This window comes from Botryllus schlosseri, chromosome 4 (genome assembly GCF_051294905.1).
Source record: "Botryllus schlosseri isolate E-star chromosome 4, Bs_hap1, whole genome shotgun sequence".
Classification (NCBI taxonomy): Eukaryota; Metazoa; Chordata; class Ascidiacea; order Stolidobranchia; family Styelidae; genus Botryllus; species Botryllus schlosseri.
Window position 1 is genome coordinate 9459298 of NC_137239.1, and position 24842 is coordinate 9484139.

At 40.5% G+C, this 24842-nt stretch overlaps 2 protein-coding genes across 2 annotated transcripts in view; one reads left to right on the top strand and one right to left on the bottom strand.

The window, feature by feature from the left end:
• The window catches only part of LOC145438088 (uncharacterized), a 37938-nt gene extending 28286 nt beyond the window's left edge, over positions 1-9652 (top strand). Inside the window, exons 2-5 of the mRNA XM_080315485.1 lie at positions 2120-2357; positions 4269-4322; positions 7486-7730; positions 9294-9652. Coding sequence (XP_080171611.1) covers positions 2123-2357; positions 4269-4322; positions 7486-7730; positions 9294-9491 — 732 coding nt within the window. The 5' untranslated portion in view covers positions 2120-2122 and the 3' untranslated portion in view covers positions 9492-9652. The remainder of the gene's footprint in view (positions 1-2119; positions 2358-4268; positions 4323-7485; positions 7731-9293) is intronic.
• Positions 9653-9799: 147 nt separating this feature from the next.
• Positions 9800-13895, bottom strand: LOC145438085 (uncharacterized). Its single transcript, XM_080315481.1, has 4 exons — positions 13538-13895; positions 12846-12899; positions 11831-12081; positions 9800-11036 (listed from the first exon to the last, which is right to left on the bottom strand). The coding sequence occupies exons 1-4, from the start codon at positions 13800-13802 to the stop codon at positions 10830-10832; spliced, it is 777 nt and encodes a 258-aa protein (XP_080171607.1). The 5' UTR covers positions 13803-13895; the 3' UTR covers positions 9800-10829.
• Positions 13896-24842: the final 10947 nt, after the last annotated feature.

Consider the following 24842-nt stretch of genomic DNA (forward strand, 5'->3'; position numbering starts at 1 on the left):
ATTATGAACATCAACCTGCCCATGTGAGCAGAGAAAATATGGCACACACTACGAATCCCGTGTGTTACTGCTGCCAATAGCCTACATCAGGAAACTTTGATTGTGACGTAATAGTTGAATGGCATTTATGTTTTTTTTAGAATTAAATTTGAAAATATTGCGTTAATATGGCTCTTCAGCCCAAAAAGGTTCCCGACCACTGGTCCACAGTCTAGACTCTAGACCAGTGTCTCCCAAATTTTTTCGAGCTACGGCCTCCTCGACAACGAAAAAAGTGCCAGCGCCCCCCGACACCGTCTCACCACACAATAATCATAAAACGTAAGCTATGCTATATTTATGACAGGTAATAATGATACGGATGAAGCTAAGCTAGTGTATTATTTTCATCATCCTTGGCATATTGGGTTTGAGTTTTGATAAGAACAATCCCATTCAAAAATTGCCGATGTCCGCGCCCTTTAGGCAACTTTCATGTCGGTTTCTGCTGAGTCACAAATTTTGTCACGGCACTGAAAAGACGACCTATCAAATAGGAGCGGGAAAAGGCAACGACGAGAAAGTCAACCTGACTCCAATGAGAGTATTTCTATTTCATTCAATTGTGAATCCAGAACGAATGATAGGATATATCGAACTTTGGGTTGAACTGAAAATGGTTCTCCACAACTATGTAATCAGCTTCTCAATCATTTCGTGCTCGGGAACTTCACAGAATGGAGTAATGAATGAGTGAGGAATTAATAATTTGGATATATCTGGGAATCAAATCAACATATAGGCTACTCGTGCAATTTTATGAGATGATTGATTTATGTTTCTCCATCAAAATCGGGTATTCGAGCTACACCGGTAGCTCATGCAAACTTCAGAATTGGAGCAGTTCACGTGTCACAAAATTTGGGTGAAATATCACGGGCTTAATAACGAATATGGATAGTGCCATTTTCACCTTCATCAGGTTTCATCATTACTAAGAACGGATATATTTAAATCATAAATTTGGGAAAATACGCCCGTCAAGTAGAAGCGATATTGTACAGAACGATGTGTAGAAGGCCACGGTCGCATCACTGTGGAAAATCCACGATCGTTTGACACAGAGAACAGAATCACGCAAAACAGTTTCTCGTAAAAAGCCATCGCGTCTTGCAGTAGCAATAATTGCTCAAATACTTCGTATTTCCCACGCCACACAATGAACCACGCTTTTCAGGGATACTGGCGACTTCTAAACTAGTCCATTGATGGGCAGAATCAACATTGTCAAGTAACTATGGTCTTTTTCAGTACAGCCGAATAAATAGACGGACGTCCCTAAATTTACCTAACTGAATCGATTCTGCATTTGTACTGCGAATTTAGCTGCTTTATTTATAAATCGTTTTAACACTACACAACAGTTGCCTTCTAAACCTACACCGCCCCATATTCTCTCGGCGCCCCCCTACCGTTCAATTTTTACACCCAGCGCCCCCCCCCAAATCGCCCATTTCATGGCCAGCGCCCCCTTCACACTCGTGAACGCCCGCAGGGGGGCGCTGGCGCCCACTTTGGGAACCACTGCTCTAGACGGTGTTTGAACGTATTCGCGGAAGTGTATATGATGCAACAGTCGCTATAGCACGAGTCAGAGGTGCGTTTCGGTAATTAAATTCGGCATAACAGGGTCAATGAACTCTGTGTACTGATTAGTAGACTGCATTTAACTGCATTTGCCTATAGTGCGTTTCAGTCCCTTTCTGACATCTGGTGTTCGGTATTTCGGGAATCGATCGACTAACAATTCATATCCATCCTCTCCATGATTAAAATTCATACTGATTGTGTTACCGTCAATCAAGTAAAGTAACAATTGTGCGCACCGAATTTACATTCTTAATATATTCCATTCATTAGCTATTAGAGAAAGCGGGTGATATTATTTCTGCTGTAGCCGGAACGCCTACCTATGTAATTTATTGACACGGTTAAATCGATAACTAGCAAGAACTCACATCAATTGTTACCGCAAGCTTTTTGCCACTTAATGATGCATTATATCTGTAGCACTATTTGTAGTTTACTGTCTGATTATTTCATAGTATGCTTATCCGATCCTTTGCGTCTACCTTCATAGAAAATGAAGACCACGAGTGTATTGGTAACCTTATGCTTATATGTGTTGATAGAGGCCGATCGACATGAGAAAATCATGTGCAAACCCCAGTCAGGCTTTCAACTATCCCGATGTGATCCGACTTTAAGTTGGAACTCCGATGAATATCCCATTACTTGTTTGAAGACATCGGCGAAAGATAACTTCTCAAACGAAGAAATACGTAGATTGAAAAGGCAAATGAAAAGTATACAGGAAGGTATATCTTCAGTGTTTAGTTAGACAATCCTCAATCGAAACTGCACTCGTTAGATAGCAATTATACGAATATCGACCAAGTAGCATTAACGGATTACCTAACCGAGTCGCTGATTCTAAACCCATGTAGAAACAAGTAGGAGTTGCTATTGCCAGACTCTTGTTAGGCTATATCCTTCGCTATTCATTATTCAGTCTCTCCAATTCATATCGTGAAAGTGTGAAACTGTATCAAAATTAGCACTGATTTATATGAATCTGTAACTTCTAGTAAAAAAAACAAACACTAAATCAACCGTGGTTTTTGTATTATATAAATTAAAAAACCTGTCTTGCATTTGATACCTTGTGATCATATTTATAAAATGACATATATCAGTCGCAAAAATTTATCACAGACCTCTGGACTGTTCTACAGCATTAGAGACTACATGGCAGAATGGGTCCTTCTGATACTCTTCAGAGCATTATCCCAATCAAAGTTACAACACCAGGTCCTCTGTATCGTAGCCCGGGCCCCCAAGGGGCCAGGATGTGTCTCCAACAAATCACTTCTACAAAGATTCGGATGCCGGACCGTGACCTGACATATCGATCTTGCCTTCCGACACATGCAACATATTTATATCGCCTGGCCTTTTGCACTATCTATTTTACTTTTCATTCAGTGTTGATGCCTCTATTTTACATGCCCTTGGCAAGGTGGTGTGTGATTTCAAAGACTACTCGAAGTTGTTTTGACACCTGCTTATCTTTTCCCTGCATCGCTGTCCTGTGGTGTGTTAAAATGACGAAATTGTTCATATTAAATTGAATCCTGCTTTCAAAAGCACGATCATGATAAACGATTATTGAAAATTCCAATTTTTTACCACCAAATAAATTGAATTGAAGTTAATTAATGCGGGTAATTTCCCTTTGCCTTTGTTAATTTACAAACGTTGCGTTGATCCTCATATCAAATGCGCCACTATATACTATAGTCAAATCATTTCGATGAATTCCCGGTTCATTTTCGACTTCTTCCATTCGACCGTAATTACGTTAAGTCGATTCTGCATTGAATTGCTTCGAATGTTGTGGAGACGCTTTAGCTAAATCTCCTCATGTCCTCTATAACTGGAATGTCAAACATACGGCCAGCGAAGCAATGCTCAATAATTGAAACAAATTATTGTATTATATAATACATTTCTATCAAAAGTCTAGATTCGTAATAAGAAACACTTCCACCACAAGGTTTGATAATGATGAATCCCACTGAAAATAAAGCAAATCGTGGAGGTAACATGCTGGCATGATGTGACTGGTTCGGTCAGCAAGCGACCTAGCGGTTTGATTGCGTCCCACGTCGCATATTCAGTTTGACATCCCTGTTTCATGCCATGCTAGGTATGGCACTGTACCAGTCGTTACCATCATAAAATACTGACTTTGTTCGACAATTATATATCTACATGGTCACTGGGACATAAGCCCATTCCTCTCGTGACATCCTGAGTTTCGAGAAGGTTCTGTATATTTCCGTTTGGTATTTGTGTTGCACTTGATATACACGTGAGCGTTACTAGAGATGGCTTCATTTGAGTCACTGTGCGAGCAATATAGCGTGGTGGTAGTGAGTATGCGAGTGAGTCTGACATGCATGTCTGCTTCTGTGGCCTGCTGAGCTTGGGTAAATAAGTACGGTATTTCCGTGCTATTTTTGATAAGAGATACTATAATTGTTGTGCTTGCCAATTATTTGGATGTTATTTAGATTCCTCTACAATATGCATTAGGTCTTGTTAGTGCTATCAGGCCTTAGTAAGCTTCATCCTGCGCACTACATAATATACATTACAGTGTTAATAAAAATATTTCGACGATCCTGGCATTGATCTGAAGTGATATTGTTAACTTTGAACTTCAGAATGGGAAGATATGAAGTCCATGTTGGCCGAAATGAGAGGAGAACGAGGTACAGGTTGGATTTGAAGTAGCCTACAGATTGCTTTCTTGGTTATTTCCATTGTTTTGGTTCATATTCCATGTAAAATAGATAATGCCCTGAAATGAAACCCCCTCGTCGATGCTAATGTCTCTTAATTATGGGTTGTTGCTCGTCAGTACTTTTTCAATCGGTAAACGCCAGTCGTTTGTAACTACCTAATTAAAAAGCTTGTACCCTTCCATAAAATCGTTGATAGGGTTGAGCACAATGAGTCTAGTACTCGAATTCCAATCGACAATTAGGTGTGGTAGTTCATGTCGAAAGGTGAAAGCAGATTTCCAAGAATACCGAAATTTACGCTTCTTTCAACCGCCTTTTCAGGTCTTACATGATAATGTGGCCCGCAGCCACAGTCTGTTACAATCCATCACTATTTGTAAATTATGTCAAATTATAGTGGCTCTAGGTCAGTGGTTCTTAACCTTGCCCCCAGCGCCCCCCAGGGGGCGCTGGCGATTTTGAAGGGGGGCGCAAACGCTCAGGGGGCGATATGGGGGGCGCTGGGCTCAGGGGGGTGGTATGGGGGGGGGGGGGCGCTGGAGAAAAATGGCTTCGCAGTAGATGATGTGGTGATAGGACATATCCTTATGAGTATTCAGAGCAAATTAACACCGAAAACTTCGTTACATATAGCCTTCAAAATACATGTAGGTTTAATTGTCCATGGGCGCCTAAATGACTGACACCGAATGTTCCTGTCTTGGAAATCTGAACCCCACAAGACGAATTCCATCTGGCAGGGAAAAATTATATGTCAGTGAAAAAATACCAATCTGAAATCGTGTGCGTCCTTTAGTTTAGTACGATTGGGCGACAGGGATATTCTTGTTGGGTGATATCCCCGTTGAGCGATTCTATATTTTTTGATATTGCAGACAGGGGGTCACGAAATAACATCATGCAACGAAGTCATACCAACGGGTTCGCCCGCCTGAATATGTTTAATTATTAGTAACGGGCCCTACATTTTCCAAGAAACCTCACAATGTTCGCTTTAAGTTTTGATGAGTCTGCGCACACTCAACAACTCACTGCGCTGACCCCTGGACAACAGTGCGTATCGACTAAAAAAAGGTAATAACTTCGGATTTGTTGTGCGCAACGTAGATTTTCTGTGCGCAGAGACCGTGTCAGCACTGCGCACGTGCGCAGCTTAGAGGGAACATTGCACCTCACTCAGCTCTACCGGTAAATGTGTTTACGTGAGCAGAGAGAGGATAAAAATTAATCTCAATTTACATGCAATTCCCGATGATATTGACCAATTCAATCATTAATTAGTGAAATTTTTCGCGCTTCGCGCGACTAGGCGAGAATAGCAGCCTCAGTAAATGGACAGTGGACACCCAATGTAGATACCTAACAGGCTTTCAACAAATAGAGGACAGCCTAATGGGGGTCTGGGAGTGAAGTCCCCCAGAAGCTTGGTTTATCACCCGATGGGGCCCCAGGACCAACGTCTTTTGTTTGGGGGGGCTGACGAAGTGCTGTTACGGCCCTGGTAACGAATAATTGTACCTGTGGGCACGCCTGGATATGTTTAATTATTATTTACGTGCCCTTTATCTTCCTATACAACAGCTCACTCAGATTATCGCGACTTATATATGTAATTACTACCTATTCATTCATGCATTAAAGAAAATTTTGGTACCTAGGGCGACCAGGCCACACAAACTTTGCTGACCATCGAAATCACGATAGGGGGTTCGTGGGGGCGAAGCCCTCAGTAGTTCGGTTTATCACGCTATGGGTGCGCAAGGCAATCGTTTTTAGGGGGTTGACGAAGTGCTGTTACGGCCCTCCCGCTTACTCATTGTATTTGTTACATTCCTTACATTATGAAGTTGGGGGGGGCGCTGGATCACGATAATTTTTGAAAGGGGGCGCTGGAGGAAAAAAGGTTAAGAACCATTGCTCTAGGTTATTCTTTTATTCTTTGTTTTCTTTGTGATGTGCTTTTATGCGTCACTGAATGAATCCAATTAGGCCAACCGAAAAAATGGAAATGAAAGTACATTTGCGCGCAATTTTTTCGACCACGAAAATTAGCAAGACAAAACTACTTTCCTATATCAACCTCATGCTCACGTGTATAGTCTTTACTGCGGGTTAACTATGGCGAAGCGGATCGACAAATTCTTTGGTCCGAATCCGATCCTGTTTTTCAATACTCTGATCCGACTCCGATCCAGCTACGGCCAAAAATGAAAAAGTCCGGCCGGATATCCAATCCGGCTCCGGTCCATGCTCCACCCTACACGACACGATAGCTCCCTGAATTTATAAATATGGCTCGTTTCTTTTCGCACTGGCTTGGCGGTTACTTGCGTGCGGTTAGTTGGTAGTTATTTAGTTACAAAAGATTCTATAGTCGTATCAAAAAAGTAATGATCCAGCTCCGGCCGATTCAGAATAAGTACTGATCTGGCTCCGGCTAAAAATGAAAAAAGTCTTGCCGGATATTCAATCCGTCTCCAGTCCATGCTCCGCCCTAGTTTCTATGTCCGACATGCAACCAGAGTTCAAACAACTTTTTGACCACTTTGAACAGCCACAAATATGTCTTATTGAGTGCAACAGCTATTGAAGTACATTTCGGTAATTAATTTATTAAACATTTTTTTGGTCTCTATGCTTGAAACTTGAAGTTTAAATTAAATACGATGTATTCCACATATAGTTGAATCAAACCGCATTTATATTGTATCGCTTTAATCCGGCCCGCCAAGTACTTAATTTTACCTTTTACGGCCCGCTGACTGGAGAAGTTGGGCGCTCCTGCACTAAGTGTTATATAATCAACAAGAATAATAGATCCGATATTATTTCCCACAGTTGGAGCCTTGAAACATCGTTCAGCAGTGTCTCATCTAAATCTAAATCCCAGCAATAATCGCAAATGACATTTCTGTAAAGACGTAATCAACCCGCAACAGTGTCACGAAGTAAAATAGGTACGGTTAAAAACACTGAAAACACTCATCTCTTCGTGGTCGCAAATAGCAACATATTTGAACTTTTCTCATTAGCCATAATGACATGACGTCATCAGGAGTGATATTCGACTCGAAACCTTATTAATGATGCCGAAATGGAATCGCTAAATTAGGCTACTCACACCTGATCGTTTCAGAATCCGACTGCGCACGACAAGGAGGGTTGGTTCGATTAGAAAAATGTTACACTGTCCCTCATCTGTCGTCATCATACACTACGGACTATGACGAAGCTGCCGCTGAATGTGCGAAAGAAGGAGCGTCGTTGGCAGAAATTCACGACCGAGCTCAGCAAGACGATTTGCACAAGTTCGCTCTCACGAAGATGCCAGCGGGTCATGCATACGTCTTCGTATGGGTGGGAATGACATATAACCCGCAGGTATTGTACATAATGCGTGAGTTTCTACAGAATGCGTACGCAGTGGCAGGGGTGTGCCGTCAAATGTCGCTATAGCGATGTTAATGAAGACTGATTTTAAACCTCAATGCACCTATAATTGCTCAAATCTGCAAATTCATTGTTTATAGGGCGAATGGAATTGGCGTGGGACATAGGTAGCCAACATGTAGTTGACAAGACGTCTTTCCTCATACTAATGCGTACATAGAAAGTAGATTATCAATAGCATAATGGGATACGTGCTTGAATATGGCATGTTATGTGACTTTTGGACTCCGGAACATAGTCGCCACGTCTTATAGTTATTATAATTAGTATATGCGAAGATATTATATAGCTTTATGCCGTTTAAATGTAGGCCTACTTAAAACATGTATAAATACACACTCGTTAACCTACCGCGTAAATTTGTCTAGAATAATAATTTCCTCTTCGTGTGTCTTTAGAAGAGGGTGAAATTCGTCAGCTTTGCTATTCAAGAAGAAGTAGATGTAAAGCCGGATATTTATGCTCAATTATAAGTAGAAGTATAGCAATTTGCAATATTCATCTACATGACAAAAGTACTAGAAGTAAATGTGAAAGTAGAATCTGAAAGGACTGAAAGGTACGTGACTAAGTAGTTTAAAATATTAGATTTTGTCAAGGGATCGCATAGCCTACTTTTAGCAGAGATTTAGAAATGACTACTTCCGAAATTGCCAAATACATCATCGCGAAGCGCTAAATCGATAATGACACTACACATCGGTAGAATTGTCGGAATTTCATTCATTTATTGTGCTACAAGGACTATTTCACGTGGTTTTCTTGACATTTGCATTCATAAAATTGACGCAAACATGTCCCGAAACTACGCTATACTTTCGTTTCCTGCAAGATGTTGTAGTAGAATTGGAGGCAACAGCCTATACTGTACTCCAAAAACATAACATAATTCAATTGAGTAAGCCGTACGGATGTGTTGTATGTGGGGTTAATGCTGCTTGACGACTAAGGTCTTGTGCACCAGACCACTTTGAAAATAATATATCCGCAAAAACATAGTTTTACAGGTCGGCAAAACCTACTGCGGTGTGCAAAAAAAGTAGAGATAGTCTAATATTTATTCACTCTGCTTACGTTTACATCCCTCTTTGTGAAATGAAAATTATTAATTTCCTGCTGCCCCTATAATTTGACTCCTGCCGACTCATAGCGTGACTTTATGTAGTTGTGTCATGTGATTAGCTCGGAAACTTGGCACATCATAGTTAGCTACGTTTTTTTAAACCTGGTAGATATCGATACTTGTGCGCGTATACATGAATATCGCAAGTTGCTTTTACTCGGTTTATGTATGGTAATTCACAATTCATATGCTTGTGTATTTACCTAAGTTTTTCTCAGTTGCATTCATTCCAGGTGAATACCAATGGCCTCATAATTGTGTGATGATGCTCTAAGTTGCTCCGCAACTACAAATCATTCAACCGTTGAATTAATAATCGCATATTCCAGTAGAAAATTTATTGAATCAATTTGTATATGTGGTTTTAACAGAGTTCGATGCTGCTATACAAATCTGGGAAAGAAATAAGGTCCAGTCGATTGAAATGGCGACCGTCGAACAATCCATCCACGGAGCAATTGCATAAGAACCTGTCCATGATGGTGAATAACCATACTAGCGATTTCGGTCTGATTAATCAGGGCAAATTTCCATTTCTCCACGGAGGGATATGTGAGAAAGAAATATGACATCGCTCCAGAAATGCGTAATATGGTAAGGTGGACAAAGGTGGCAAGCGATGTGCCAGAAATAACTGTTCATTTTTCATTCCTTATCTTTGCAGTTTACCATTATATTCAATGACATGCTTTTGAAAATAAATCATCACAAAATATTCCCAACTATATAATGTTATTTGGAGCATGAAAATGCTCGTTTCAATTCTCGCAAACAGGCCTACACGGCAGCGACTTAAAAGTTTGTAATTGCTGAGCGACGAGTGAAGCTACAAACGGCTATGGAATGAATTAGGAAGGTTATCGCAAAATCTTGGAAAGAACGAACGTTAGCCGGGATCTGATTGCTAGTAGCCTAACAGTCACATACGATAATCGAATGTGTCTAGACATATTTTTATCAACCGACAAGGCAAACTTCGACGTTACATAATACTGAATTGCCGAGCATTACGTAACAGCTAACGTTAGAAGACATCGGTGTAGAACAGGAGACGTGGACGAAGAAATAATACAAAGCCAATACATCCGTTGCTCATCCAGCGAATCAACAATGCATGGGAGTATGATCACTTAGTCACAGAGCAGATATACCTAATTCCAGTCAGCTAACCTTATACTCTTTATAAATAAGCATTCAAAGTAACCGAGGAAATAATGATTTCAACCAATTGTCGCTAATAACTAGTCATATAAAGACGAAGGATTTCGGCTTGCTTCTGATTCGATATTGTCGGTGTTTCTGTCTTCGCCAATGCGACAACATACACTTGTGAGTGCAACCCGAGGAACCAAAGCTCAGAATGAGTTGCAGATTGTACTTATATAGCTGTTTAGCGATTATACATATCTAAAGCACACATGTAAAGTCTAAGCTCCAGTCTATGCCCCGATGCGGTGCGAATCGGAATGTAGGTAGAAGGGTCTAAAACGCGAATACATTCGCACATATTCTATTTGATCAACCGGGATTTCAAATTTTGGACGAAAAGCTTTGCGATTTCGGGTGAAAAGATGCAGATATGATATGGCAGTCATTCTCCGGTAAAAGATTGCGCACGTACAGCTTCGCTCGATCGTCGGCCTATAATTGGCCACGCATCGGACGATGGTCTCTTATAGGAGGCAGAGTTTCGCACAATCGGTACCAATGATTGGATGATGATTGCCGGTGAATTAGTTTACCGATCCGTTATATTTCATTATTATTTTTATTGATTTATTCTCCAAGTTTTTTTATTCAGAACTATAAGAAGCGCGTCTAGATGATTGTTGAGATGAAACATTTTCCACCAATTTCATTTTCGTAACGTCAGTCCATTCATTCTATCCATCTTCCACTCAGCATTTCTAAACAATTGTCAATTTTTTCTCGCACATCCTTCCATGGAGATAGAGTCCTTTCTCGTTATTCAGCAGACCGAAATCGTTCTCATGGTCATTCACCATCATGGACATGTACATGTGTGAAGGTTCTGGTGATGGGTTCGCTGACGGACGCCATTTAAATCGACTTGCCGGTATTTCTTTCCCAGATTTGTACAGCAGTATCGAATCCTGTTGAAATAATAGATAGACAACTGAATGCCGCACAAGAACTGGAAATGATGCCTTGGATGTTGTGGCATGAGGGCAAAATAGATAGTGTCAAACCAGATAAGGTCATATTAACAACGAGTCTCATAGCAGCATAGCATTTAAAATCGCGAATTACTGAACTTGGATCGTTATAACCACAAAGCATTAAAAATCGTGAGTGTAATAATAGCGAAGCATTTAGGATATTTAGGATAAGGGGTGTCTAGACAGCGACGAGGTCAATAGCAGACAGGACAGCAATAGTTTGACTATCGAATGTTATATTCGATTGTTTGACTGCGCTCCGTATGCGTGTGTTGACTTTGTAATACTTCACTGCTTCACATAGTACGTAACAAAGCTGATTTTGATTTGGTTGGATGAAAATAAAGACTCTCTCTCTCTCTCTTTCACATTCCTGGTTCCATTTTCAGTGGATTCTGGTGTCCTGGGATTACTGATATTCAGATTTTAGGAATCAGTGAGACAATACAATTCGATTGATACAAAGTATTCTAAATCGTGCGATTGTGTGGCTATCTCTGCCTCACATTTTTTCGCCCCATTTACAAACAATAAATTCGCAGATTGCCTAATTTTGGGCATAAAATGTGCAAAATTAGTCAGTCATGAACATTAGGAGAAAGATACCAACAACCATTGAAGGTCTACACAGCTTGATTTTGCTTAAACTGACGACGTGTGAGACACTGCCTAACTTGCCCGGTACTGAGTATACGCATTCTGTTACAATTCGAAGTTACGTAAATTACCGGAGGGTTATATGTCATTCCTAACCACACGAAGACGTACAAATGACCATCTGGCCTCTTCGTGAGAGCGAACTTGTGCAAATCGTCTTGCTGAGCTCGATCATGAATTTCCGCCAACGACGCTCCTTCACTCGCACATCCTGCGGCTGCTTCGTCATGGTCCGTAGTATATGAGGATGTCAAATTAACAGTGTAACACTTTCCAGAATGAACAAATCCGCCTTGTAGGCTGCAGTCAGATTCAACTGTAACTGAGAGAACTTATCATCGAATCTCATGTCTAACATTAGTGGTGACATCCGCCCTATACCGTCTAGCCACGGATACGGCTTATTCTATAGACGCGTTTGCGTATGGTCGTACTTTTGAACATTGATACCGAATATTTCATCCTAGCGTTCTGATATTATGGCTTCAAAAATAAACGAATGCACGAAGATATTTCTATGCGCGTCATGGGGTGCAACGAATAAATTTCAGGCTACCACTCCACTACTGGTACTAGGAACGTAGGGATATGGCGATCGCGAATGTCAGCATTGTGAATACATTTGGTTTAGCTATGGGCTTAGATGTACATCCATGGCCATAATTATGAGCATATCGTTTGTTTTAATCAAGGCTATATGGAAGATCCTGTGCGCACGATTCATTGTGAACTGTCAAAAAGCTCTGATCACCATTATTATGCATGCATCCTTTACGATGATTCTGATCAGTGCATCTATTTTGTCAATTATAAAGGATATACAAAAAGTGCAACTGTTTAGTTTTTGCCTCATCCATGGCATTCTTGGATTGTTGCCGTCACCGGATAGCAATCACATTCGTTGTTATGGTGAATTGACTATGAGTTCAATAAACTCTGTCATAGTTTTGGTAGCTATATTCAAATGAACATACATAGACAAACAGTACTTCCATGCAAAATTACGTGCTACGATAACACGAAATTTGAATTAGAATATTAGATATCATTTTATTTAAAGGAATAAATCTGTTATTCAATTCTAACCTGATGTAGGCTTTCCATTCAATTCCGCAATAATAGGCTTAATTTCTTCTAGCACTGAAATTTACGTCAAAAAATAATCATTACCATTGAAAATACATACAGACATTTTCAGCGTCGCAAGGTCATCACGAAAACAAACACAACAAACATCATACGAACATTATTGTTAGGTGATTTCTATAAGCATGGAAAAAACAAAGTTAGTCCTACAAATCAGGTAATTGCGTATTCGCATGAGCACGATCAATTCAATGCCATTGTGGGTTTGCTGTAGTCACACACAAAAAAATATAAAACTTTCTTGCATTTCTAAATACGGTCACGCTATAACGTTTATAAATGATCATATGCAAGACAGCCGAAAGATACCTAAATGGGCAGGGATTCGTGTCCGGCCAAAGTGTTGGAGTTTAAATAAACGCCTCACCGCCATCTAAACCGCGTAAGCGGTAGGTTACAAAAAGCCTAGAACAAAGGTTGACCGTGCTAAAATTGTCAGAATATCGGAGTGATGTACAATAACCATGCAGTCGAAACACCTTGAATACAACAACAAGACTGGTTCAGAGTGTGTGAGCTCCGGCAAAAGCTTCATGAACATAAACTGCTACTGCGATATATTAATTGAATATATATTGTATACTGTACATACGGCATCTATATACGAGTGTCGAGTGGTATTCTGTAAATACCTGCTTCTATGGCTTGAAGTCGCCTTTCCAATTGGTCATATCTTGTGTTTCCGGCATCGTCGTGTGCGGATGTCTTCAAACAAGTGATCGTATATTCATTCGTGTCTAAGACTAATGACGAAAGGCCCGGATCGCATTTTGCCAGAATGCAGCCCTGTCGTGCTTTACATAACATTTCTTCATTTTGGTCGGCCGATATCGTCACAAATAAACATAACGTGAGCATTGCACGAGCCATCTTAAAATTTAATTTAAAGACTCGCATATAATATTGACGAATTGCCTTTAACTGGTACGGATATCTAACTTAATCAAATAGAATAGGCTGCTGATAATGGAGCACAATATTGCTTCATATATCAAAAGCGACAATGACGTAATGAAAAATGCTAATATTTCATCCAATCAATCGGTATAATATTAACAATATCATCATTTCAATGCACCACAAGACTGCGATACAATGAAAAGATATAGGAAGATGACGAAATAACTTGCGGTAGTCTTTGAAATCAGACACCCGCCTGGCCTAGGCAATGTAAAGAGGAGGCATGCACACTGCACAGTGAATAATTCCTATACTTAACATAAAAGTGTCGGTGTGTAAATGAAATTATTACTCTCGATCGAGTGAGCGGAAATGATAAGCTCTTTGTTTTTCCTGTGTTGTCAGCATAGTAAGTGCTCTTTTGAGTGTTCCTGGCTTACTGCATGTCCATGTCCAGTGTTATCAAGGAAAAAGCTGCTTTATTCGTAATGACGAGTTGCGCTGACACGGGCACCGTCAGCGGTGCAATAACAATCGACTTGGTAAGTCTTGCTACACTGGCTTATACTGATATTAGGGAAAATCATTGTACATACACACGAACACTTCGATCTTCTCGATATTACCACTCGTAAACCCAAACATTCTATACCAGGGGTCGCCAACTCAAAACGGGTCGCGGGCCACATTTCAAACTTCATAGCGGCCGCGGGCCGCATGAATTCAATATCTATATAAACTAGGTAACCACGTTTTATTGTACGCCAGTACAACGCCGTGCTACCTAACATAGGCGATAGCCATAGTGATCACAAAAGAAGTATTATTTTATTAAAGGAGTACAAATACAATAAAAAATATTTATCATCAATTTAATTTTATTTCAAACTCCGAGCTGTGCACGATACCTGGAAACGCTTTTCAGCGAATATGGAATCGATATTGGGGCTAGCGAGATACGTTACTAGCTAGTTGTGGGGAAGCCGTAAGCCAGTGGTTCTGAAACTTTTTTAGACACGCCCCCTTTATGATCCTGAAAAATTTCGTTCCCTCCTTATCGTCATATCACAAAATACAACCAGAATGGCGGAAATCACAACGGATAGATTGATGGCATAGAAGGTTAAGACTGTTGATGAGATAATTTTATAATATGAATTCCAGACTATACACAAAATTTGAATGTGATGTAAATCGCGCCCAGCGCGAAAAATTTTTCAGTTGATGTCAGCTCCACGCCCCCTTCAGATGCATTACCGCCCCACAAGAGGGGCACACCCCCAGTTTGAGAACCCACAGCCAAATGCCGTTTCCTAAGCGTCTCAGTCTTGTCAATGATTGGGCCATTGCACGTCAAGGCAATATGCCCAGCCCATTCATATCAGCTTATTATTCTCCAGCGATGGAATCAGGGCTGTGGAGTCGGTAGATTTCACCACCGACTCTAATTCCCACTCGGACTCCAAAAATTTTCATTATGCCGACTCCAACTACTGAGTCCTTAAACGTACCGACTCCTGCTCTGACTCTGACTCCACAGCCCTGCATGGGACGCTGTTATCATCGCCAAAGCCGTTTTAGCTATAGTGACGAATAGTGATGTTGGGCATATCAGAATAGCTTATTTTGAAACAACGACAACAATATGTTGAAACTGTAGTCAATTTCAGCATTTCAAACTCGTTTTCTTAGCTTTCGTCGGAAATCTCAAATAAAGTCGCGGGCCGCAAAATATGATCTCGCGGGCCGCATTCGGCCCGCGGGCCGCGTGTTGGTGACCCCTGTTCTATGTTCTATACCATGTTTGGAGGAGTAGGCCTACAAGTGAAGTATAACTTGTTTTGTCAGCGACTATAAGCAGTTGCAGTTGCATATCAGAATAGCTTATTTTGAAACAACGACAACAATATGTTGAAACTGTAGTCAATTTCAGCATTTCAAACTCGTTTTCTTAGCTTTCGTCGGAAATCTCAAATAAAGTCGCGGGCCGCAAAATATGATCTCGCGGGCCGCATTCGGCCCGCGGGCCGCGTGTTGGTGACCCCTGTTCTATGTTCTATACCATGTTTGGAGGAGTAGGCCTACAAGTGAAGTATAACTTGTTTTGTCAGCGACTATAAGCAGTTGCCAACAAACATATACGTACATATGGATGCATCTTGCATTTTGAATCTTGCCTTTTCCATAGCGAGTTCCAAATAATGCTGATATACTTTATTTTATAAAACGAACATTTGTATATTCAATAGGAACATTGTCAGATAATCTTTAGGTTTAAAGAATGATATCAGTGTGTTTGTGCGTTCGTCAACATGCCTACATTGCAGGTTAACTACAGCGCTCTAATATGATATTCCACAGCATCGGCCACGAAATTGAGCTTTTTATGAAAAGTCGTTGAATACTGGACACCAAGTACTTCAGGAATTGTAACAACGTGCGAATTGAAACTCCTGCAAAACATGTTCAGCTAGGCGCAGCGCTAATGTACTGTTGCAGGGATTGCGATTCGTGGAATATTCGCAATTCACGTGGGATAATTGGGTTCAAGCTCCCTTACGAGGCCCTGGTGTTAGGTAACTTTCAATCTTACACCTTCTTCCTTGTTAGACTCCGGAAACTAGATTTTGATTATGAGATGCTGTTCCTGAAGACGCAATCTATCAATGACACGTTCAAATTTTCTGATTGTGCAGCTAAGATGACAGGTATCGCCGGCGATAACCCTTGGGCAAATGACTCTCGTTGATTTGTTTACCTGAAAGTCGCGTTTATCATATCATATCTCAAATATGAATTACGGTCGTTACGATGCGCATATAGTAAGACTATGAAATGGAGATATTCCTTTGGTCCGATATAGATTATAGCAAACACTCGGACCTGCAAATTGTGATCGACGTGATGCAAAACTCTTCTCGTCGTACTATCTTGGCACTGCTACTCTTCGCTACATGATCATCGCTTAATCTCGCGAATTATAAAGCCACATGACTGCACCAAAAAGACGCCGGACAATCCAGCCACAGGGATAATGAGGCAAGTCTACAAAATTCCTACCCTTTGTCATATACTCCGGTCATAGGTAAAGCTAGGCGGGTTGGCAACATATTTTAAAGACGTGACGACCAGTGTTGGGATGACTCGAGTCATGACTTGACTCGAGTCAACTTTTTCGGATGACTTGACTTGACTCGAGTCACTTTGGAAAAATGACTTGACTTGACTAGACTCGGAGCTTCAAAAATGGGCATTGACTCGTGATTCGGAGTAAAATTTACGAGTCAATTTCAAGTCATCAGGTAAACGCTGTCTAATATATATCACTGTATCTTGTGTATGTTCGGAATGTTCGAGATACGCCAGTGTCACATGTGAAAGCAACCATGTCATTCACTGATTCTATGTTACACTGATCCTCCATTGTTACATCACAAATAATTTGACCGCAAACTAAACGATCACAGCTTACGTTGTCGAAGTAGTAGTAGAAGACTAATCTAAATAGCAATGTACCTCTGTTTCTTAGACGGCTCAATGCTTACGTTGCGCTGTGCTCATATTTACCAACCCTCTATGATTTAAATCGAACAAATATAGTTTGTGCGTATATATTCTCACGGATGTATAGACGGGTTGTGTAGGCTATTGTACCATATCAATTTGTTTCAACTTCTCGAAGCTTCGCATTAGGTCCTATATTTTGTATGATAATAACTGACTGTATCATGTAGCTGTACAGTTACTCCCGTATTTTATTAGCAGTTCTACGTGTGCGTGAGGGATACAGCGTCTATTAGCATGTATATTTAACTAGATATTCGTTATTTGATTCAAGATAAATGATCAATTAATCTGTCTTTCAAACAGCTAGCAAAATGTAATGACTTTGAATCATCACTCGTACTTCAAAAACTCAATTTGACTTGAATTGTGACTTGACTCGTGACTTGACTTGACTTGACTTGACTCGACTTGACTCGAGTCACCTCCAAAAAACGAGTGACTTGACTTGACTCGAGTCACCTTTGAAAATCGATTGACTTGACTTGACTCGAGTCAAAATCTGCAATGACTCGAGATGACTCGTGACTCGAAGGTAGTGACTTGATCCCAACACTGGTGACGACACGAATATCCATTGTGATGCAGTGAAAACGAGTGACGTCACGGTTTCACATTCCAAAGTTTGGAGTTCACCTCCCTATGGGTACGACACTGACTACGGCTGCCGATAGTTTAACTATAGTAAGAATTTTTCATTAACAGGTCTTCCTAAGTAGAATTATCGTATATTACTATGATCTGAGAAAAGGGCACCGTGCCTATTTAGATTGTCTATAACAGTGGTTCTCAACCTTTTTTTAGACACGCCCCCTTTTAGATGATGAAAGATTTCGCGCCCCCTTATCGTCATATCACAAAATCCCACTGGGATGATAGCAACCTCAACAGATTGTTTGGTGGTGTGAAAGGTTATGAATGTTTATGAGAGAATACGAAATATGAAATTAAGTCTATATGGGGAGAAACACACGTGCATTGGAGGTAAGTCGCGCGAAACGCGAAAATTTCTTTCAGGTGACCGCTTCTTCGCGCCCCCCTTTAGATGTTTCACGCCTCCTTAAGGGGGCGTGCCCCCCAGGTTGAGATCCCCTGGTCTATAATATTACCTAAGAACCTCTCTCGTTTTTTATTTTCCTCATATAAATCCTTCTTTCGCGTAGCCTATATCAATATCCCAACATCGCATTTTTCGTTTCACTGACAAGATGGCGTAATGGTGAAGCGTCTGGCTTCTAGGTAGGTCGTGGATTCGGTCCCCGGTCGGGTCAGACCATAGACCTGATTAGTAACACTGATATCCATGACTTCCCGGCTTGGCGCTCATGCATTATTGGGATAGCATATAAGGGTGGTGCAAGACCTTGAAAGCCGCACAAGACTATATCTGCACTTCCTTGTCCAGTGGCATATGCACATTGCGCATCATGCGATCGTGGTATGCATATGCACAAATCATGTGTATGTATATCATGACTCGGTGTGTTGGCCGTAAAACCATCAAGGACAGAAATAAACTACGTCCTTCCTTTTCTTTCCCCGTAATTACAATGATGTCCATGACGCCTGCGGCACACTGACAACAGAAAAGGTCTTTGGCCAGAAAAGAAAAAAGCCATGATCATGCTCACATGGCCATAGAGAGGCAAATGACATTATCATTGGATTGCTTTGCACCAGGCATGGAAGAGGATTTGGAAGCCGGCAGCCTAAATTCCGTTTTTTGTGGAACTGCGTTTTTAAGACAGGACTTTTGCCTTGAGCCATATGTGAGCTTTCGTCATTTGCAAACAGACTGCTTGATTCGTTGCTTCCAAATGAATTAACTACCCGCACGCACATAGTGTTGCCGGTAACTGTTGAATTGTGGAAAGCGTAATGTTGCAGTGCAATCTGAAGTCCAGACATAATAGAAGGAATGATTTATTGAAATTACCAAGCCTTTAACTGATATCTATATATCCTTCATTAATGTACTTCTAGTATTCTGCATGGGTGTCTTTTATACCACCTTCTTGGTCAACGTCATACAGCGGTGCAGTGTTTGCACCCCTGCTTTACAGTTGAGTGTAAATCGCATTTTAGCGTGCATTAAACCTTCTCTTTTTATCTCTTTTGAGGGTGGTAAACACGTGGATGTCTGTTAACAGTCTTAACACGTTACGGAAATGCTCTATCACATCTATCACTCTTCATAATGTGGAGTAGCGAAACTAACTATAGGTGTGAGATGAATTCTAAGTGAACAATTTTACGATTTTTACAATTTAACTATTCATCCTTGGGATATATGTTTCGCGCTGTATGCAGACTCTGCAGAGTTATCAATGCCGATTAAAAACACGCATGTCGCCACAACGTGTTAGAGGCGTTTTGTTGACTGTCGGAAAATGATCAGGTAATCAAAGCTTGTTTATCTAATTGAAACTACGATACAAGGAATATTGAAAGCGATCTATGCGGCTCATTGAAAGCTGCCTATAGCTAGATACAGCATAATAATATATATGTCAACAAATTGACGTGCCCACTTTCAAGTGTTGTTCAGCAACAATAACTTTGAAAATCTTCACGGGGACAGATTGGGATAGTCTGATTTTGTAATGGTTCAAAAGTGGACAGATCTCATGGAGCATCCAAAAATGTTTAACTATTTACATTACTTTGTTATCCACTCAAAAGATCCACTGAGCACTAAAATATCGAAATAAATACGATGATTTTAGCTGACCTTGATGTCGTGGCTAGAACTTTCAAGATAAGATAAGGTTTGTCTCAAAATAAGTTCCGTGAAATCACGTAAGTAATAGGTTTTTATGGTATGTTACGAACGTGCTGTAGAATTAAAAAGTTCTTCCGTTGACTGAATTAGGCGCGCATATCAGGTTGGTATGTTATTAAATCTGTTCGTCAGATATCAACTCTTGACATGTGTGTCGATTTGACGCCTAGCACTCGATTCGGAATCAAATCACTCAAAAATAGATTTTGCCCGACCCTGAACGATAGCTACCCGAGCGATCGCAACTGTATGGTTGCTAGTACCACACGGCTGTTTTTAATATGTTGGTGCCATTCCTATGATCAAAACAAATCTCAAACATTTGTTTCGGGTACTTTAGTTTCTTCTGGTCACTAAAGCACTACATAGATACCCACCGTGTGATACGTCAGTGATGTAGGTTTAGGAGAGGCAAATGCCTCAGATGTCGTCAAGGATGAGTGAAAGAAAATTATGAATAATTCAATGGTTATTACACATTTGAATAAAATATTCATATTTATTCCCGAAGCTTTTCGGCTGACGCTCGTCAGGGGAATATCGTCAGCAATAATACGAGAATTCGAATAACTATGTTCAGCAACAATATATATCGCTAATTATGACGTCACACATAAAATATACAAAGTTAGGAAAACGAGAGAACTGAAGTGTTGGCATGGAGATAGCGAAGCCTAACAAGTTAATGCGCGATTTTTAAATGATACACAAATTCTTTCTGTTGGCATAAACTAGGTTTACTTATAGTGATGATGGTGGACTCAAGAACAGACAAATGAAATAAATTGCGACCCTTAGCCAATACAGAGAACATGTCCTCGTGGTAGTTAGGAGCACATGTATGATTTTCTAGTAAATGTTTGCCAATAGAAGATTTTTGACTCATGGCCTGGTTATGTTCTAGAACAAGCGGATTGTTATGCTGCGATTTCGAGATATATGATTTGACAGACCTCGGAACAAATCATCAACGCCCGGTGGACGAAGGTGCCGATTAAATTGATTTTACGACTTTTTGGACCTTCGATGGAGCTCTTTCAGTCCAAAAAGTCGTAAAATCAGTTTAATCGGCACCTTGGTCCACCGGGCGTTGATGATTTGTTCCGAGGTCAAATTGAATAGTGAACTTGATTACATCCGTAAAATTTTCATTGACAACGGATACCCTGAGTATGTCATCAAGCGGACAATAAATAATAAGTTAAGTCATCGGAATGATACCAAACCATGCAAATGAAACCCCTGAAGAAGTCTCTCGTGAAAATAGGGATGTGTACATTCATCTACCTTGAATTGGCCCGGTTTCTTATCGATTTGAGAAACAGATAACTTCAGCAGTCCATCGCTGTTATCCAGCGGTGAAAACCAATGTTGTTTTTACCACGATACCAATGTTTCCTGCAGTCCGAAAGGACGTTCTCCCGGCTCTACAACAAAGTAACGTCATTTATGAATTCAAGTGCCACTGCGATTGTCGGTACGTTGGGAGAACTTCCAAACGGTTGCAGGACCGAATTAAAGAACACATCCCACCGTCTGTCAAATCATATATCTCGAAATCGCAGCATAACAATCCGCTTGTTCTAGAACATAACCAGGCCATGAGTCAAAAATCTTCTATTGGCAAACATTTACTAGAAAATCATACATGTGCTGCTAACTACCACGAGGACATATTCTCTGTATTGGCTAAGGGTCGCAATTTATTTCATTTGTCTGTTCTTGAGTCCACCATCATCACTATGAGTAAACCTAGTTTATGCCAAAAGAAAGAATTTGTGTATCATTTAAAAATCGCGCACCAACTTGTTTGGCTTCGCTATCTCCATGCCAACGCTTCAGTTCTCTCGTTTTCCTAACTTTGTATATTTTATGTGTGACGTCATAATTAGCGATATATATTGTTGCTGAACATAGTTATTCGAATTCTCGCATTATTGCTGACGATATTCCCCTGACGAGCGTCAGCCGAAAAGCTTCGGGAATAAATATGAATATTTTATTCAAATGTGTTATGAAGTTCCGTACTCCTAAGCGTCTCTCAATGGTTATCGGTATCTTCTGTCGACATTTATGAATGAATAGATTTTGAACAGTCCTATTCCCAAAATTGGGGAATTTTCATATTTATTGTTCGAAAAGGATAGGTACGACTCAGAAGAGGCGCAGACGGGCCATTAAGCCACACCTATGACAGTGCAACTCATCGTAAATAGCTTAGAATTTATAATCACTGATATTAATCAAATATAATTATCGCACTGATTCTGAAAATCTAACTATTGATCGACTCCTAACATATTCGGCGTAACGTAACGTTGCGTTACACACCTACATTTTTAAGGCGGTGCTAAATAGGTAAGAATAATAATTACCCCTCAAGAAGATACGTATGACGTTGTTTTTAATCTGAATTTGTAATTGTGAATTTGTTCCAAGGCATTTTATTTCTCGGTGTAGATCAGGAAGACATTGTGAATATAAAAACTGTATTGTCCTACAAGTGTCGCCATGTCGCCTAGCATCTTTCGTCATACAATCCAAGATTTCCAGCCAGACTGTATAAAGTCAAGTGTACCTGTTCGATGCGAGTATGATCAGACAAGTTGACCCTCAAGGTCGTATCGATCATTCCTATCCAGATGTTATGTATTTTGGTTGGATGAAAATAAAGACTCTCTCTCTCTCTCTCTCTCTCCAGGCGCGCGGTGATTGTGGACTGAATTCATGTGTGGCGTTAGTCGCCGATGCGACAGCAAGTTATAAATTGGGGGATTTTGAAATAAGGGGGTACGAGCCCTTCACCCTTGATACCCCACTGCCTTGACCTCTCAAAGACATACTTGCGCTGCCACGTGTACAATTATTCTCGCCGTCATGAAAATTTACTAACAAGTTGCTGCAAGATTGATAAATTAAGAACAAAATTAATAATTTCTCATAGAGCAATAAGTTATACACAAAACAGCCATACATGGCTCGCGGGCCATTGGTTCCCGACAACTGCTATAGGGTTTGTTTGTTTGTCTTATTGACATAATTGGCGCTTGTGAACAATCAGGTCATTAGCGCTTTTTTCGCTTTTTTCTTGCATCCTTTTTCGGGTCTCTTGCTGCCTTCTTTCAAGAGTTCGGCTCCCTCTTCCTCTGGGCTTTTCAAGGCGCTGTGTATACAGCGGGATCGGCGATGAGGAGCCCAGATAAACCTCCGATACATAGAAACATGGCAGAGCCGAGACTCGAACCAGCAACCATTGGTGTCGTGACTGCAGTGTTTAACCAACTGCACTACTCGCTTCCCCATCTGCTACAGCGCAATTTAATTTAGCAACCTCAAAAGTGCAGAAATACTGTACTTTCTGAATTCCGAAGTACATCAATATTTTCGGCGAGAGTCTTTCGCGTTCTATCATGCCACTGATATGTGTTTAAATGCTAGGTTTTATAGAACTTTAATCTAGGAATGGTAAGTTTATAGCCAAGCTCCCGGAAGAATATGCCATAACTATATATATATATATATATAAACTAACTATGAAAGAATGAAAAGTACGTGGAAAAGTTGTGTGTGAATTTAATCTTGCAAGGAAGGAAGCTGAGGCATGCAAGCATGTGTCATCAGCAAACAGTCGAACAAACAGTGTTGTATCAAAAGAAGTGTGAGTGAGCAAGTCGTTCATATGTAATGGGGATTGAGCACGGAAGATAACTCAACATATATTGCGTGCGGTTGTATAATCGAGATTTTACTAGATTGTGCGGGGAGAGTCTCGCTCCATATCGAATTAATACTAAGACTAAAAGTATGATCCACCTTGTCAAAATCTACTTTAACGCCCTAAAAGATACTGCAGCCAATTTCATTTTTGGATATTGTCAAATAATATTGAAGAAAAGGTTTACTACACTGATTACACGGTTGTATATTGAAGTTCTGTACCTTCAAGCCCTTTAAATATATACTATGTATGCGGTTCTATACAGGACTATTAATTTTAGTTCCGGTGGATACCTTGCATTCCGCACCTCATAATTTTCGCTAGAAATGTAACCTACAGTTCTACAATCCAGAGTTGGCATCCATAAGTGCTCTCCCACTACACCCAGGACCGTAACTGCCGAACCCCAAACCCCCAAATTTGGGGGGGGGGGGCGAGCTCGATTGGGGCCCAAAACTTGTTCGTGCATTAGCATAAATTATAGAGTATTTTTTGAAAATTGATGTACCCTTTTCAAATTTTTTTCGCGCTCGGCGCGATTTGAAGTTGCCAAATATCTTGATTTTTGGGTACTTTTCCCCCAAGATAAAATACGCAAGCTTTAAAGAAATGGGCATATCGGCGTTGGTCATTACCGCTCCACGATGCACCAAGACATATAAAGTTTTAGACCATGTAACACGCGGCTCCAAGAAGTGTGCCAGGACGATCGGCAGCGAGAAAACCTTGGCTGAAAAGGACTGTCCTTATGCTGACCGAAACTTCGTTATACATACAAAATATACACATAGGTTTAATTGTCCATAGGCGCCTAAATGACTGGCGCCGAATGTCCCTGTCTTGGGAATCTGAACCTCACAAGACAAATACCATCTCGCAGGGAAAAATTATATGGCAGGGAAGAAATACCAATTTGAAATCGTGTGCGTCTTTTAGTTTGATAGCCTACGTTTTGGCGATTCTATATTTTTAG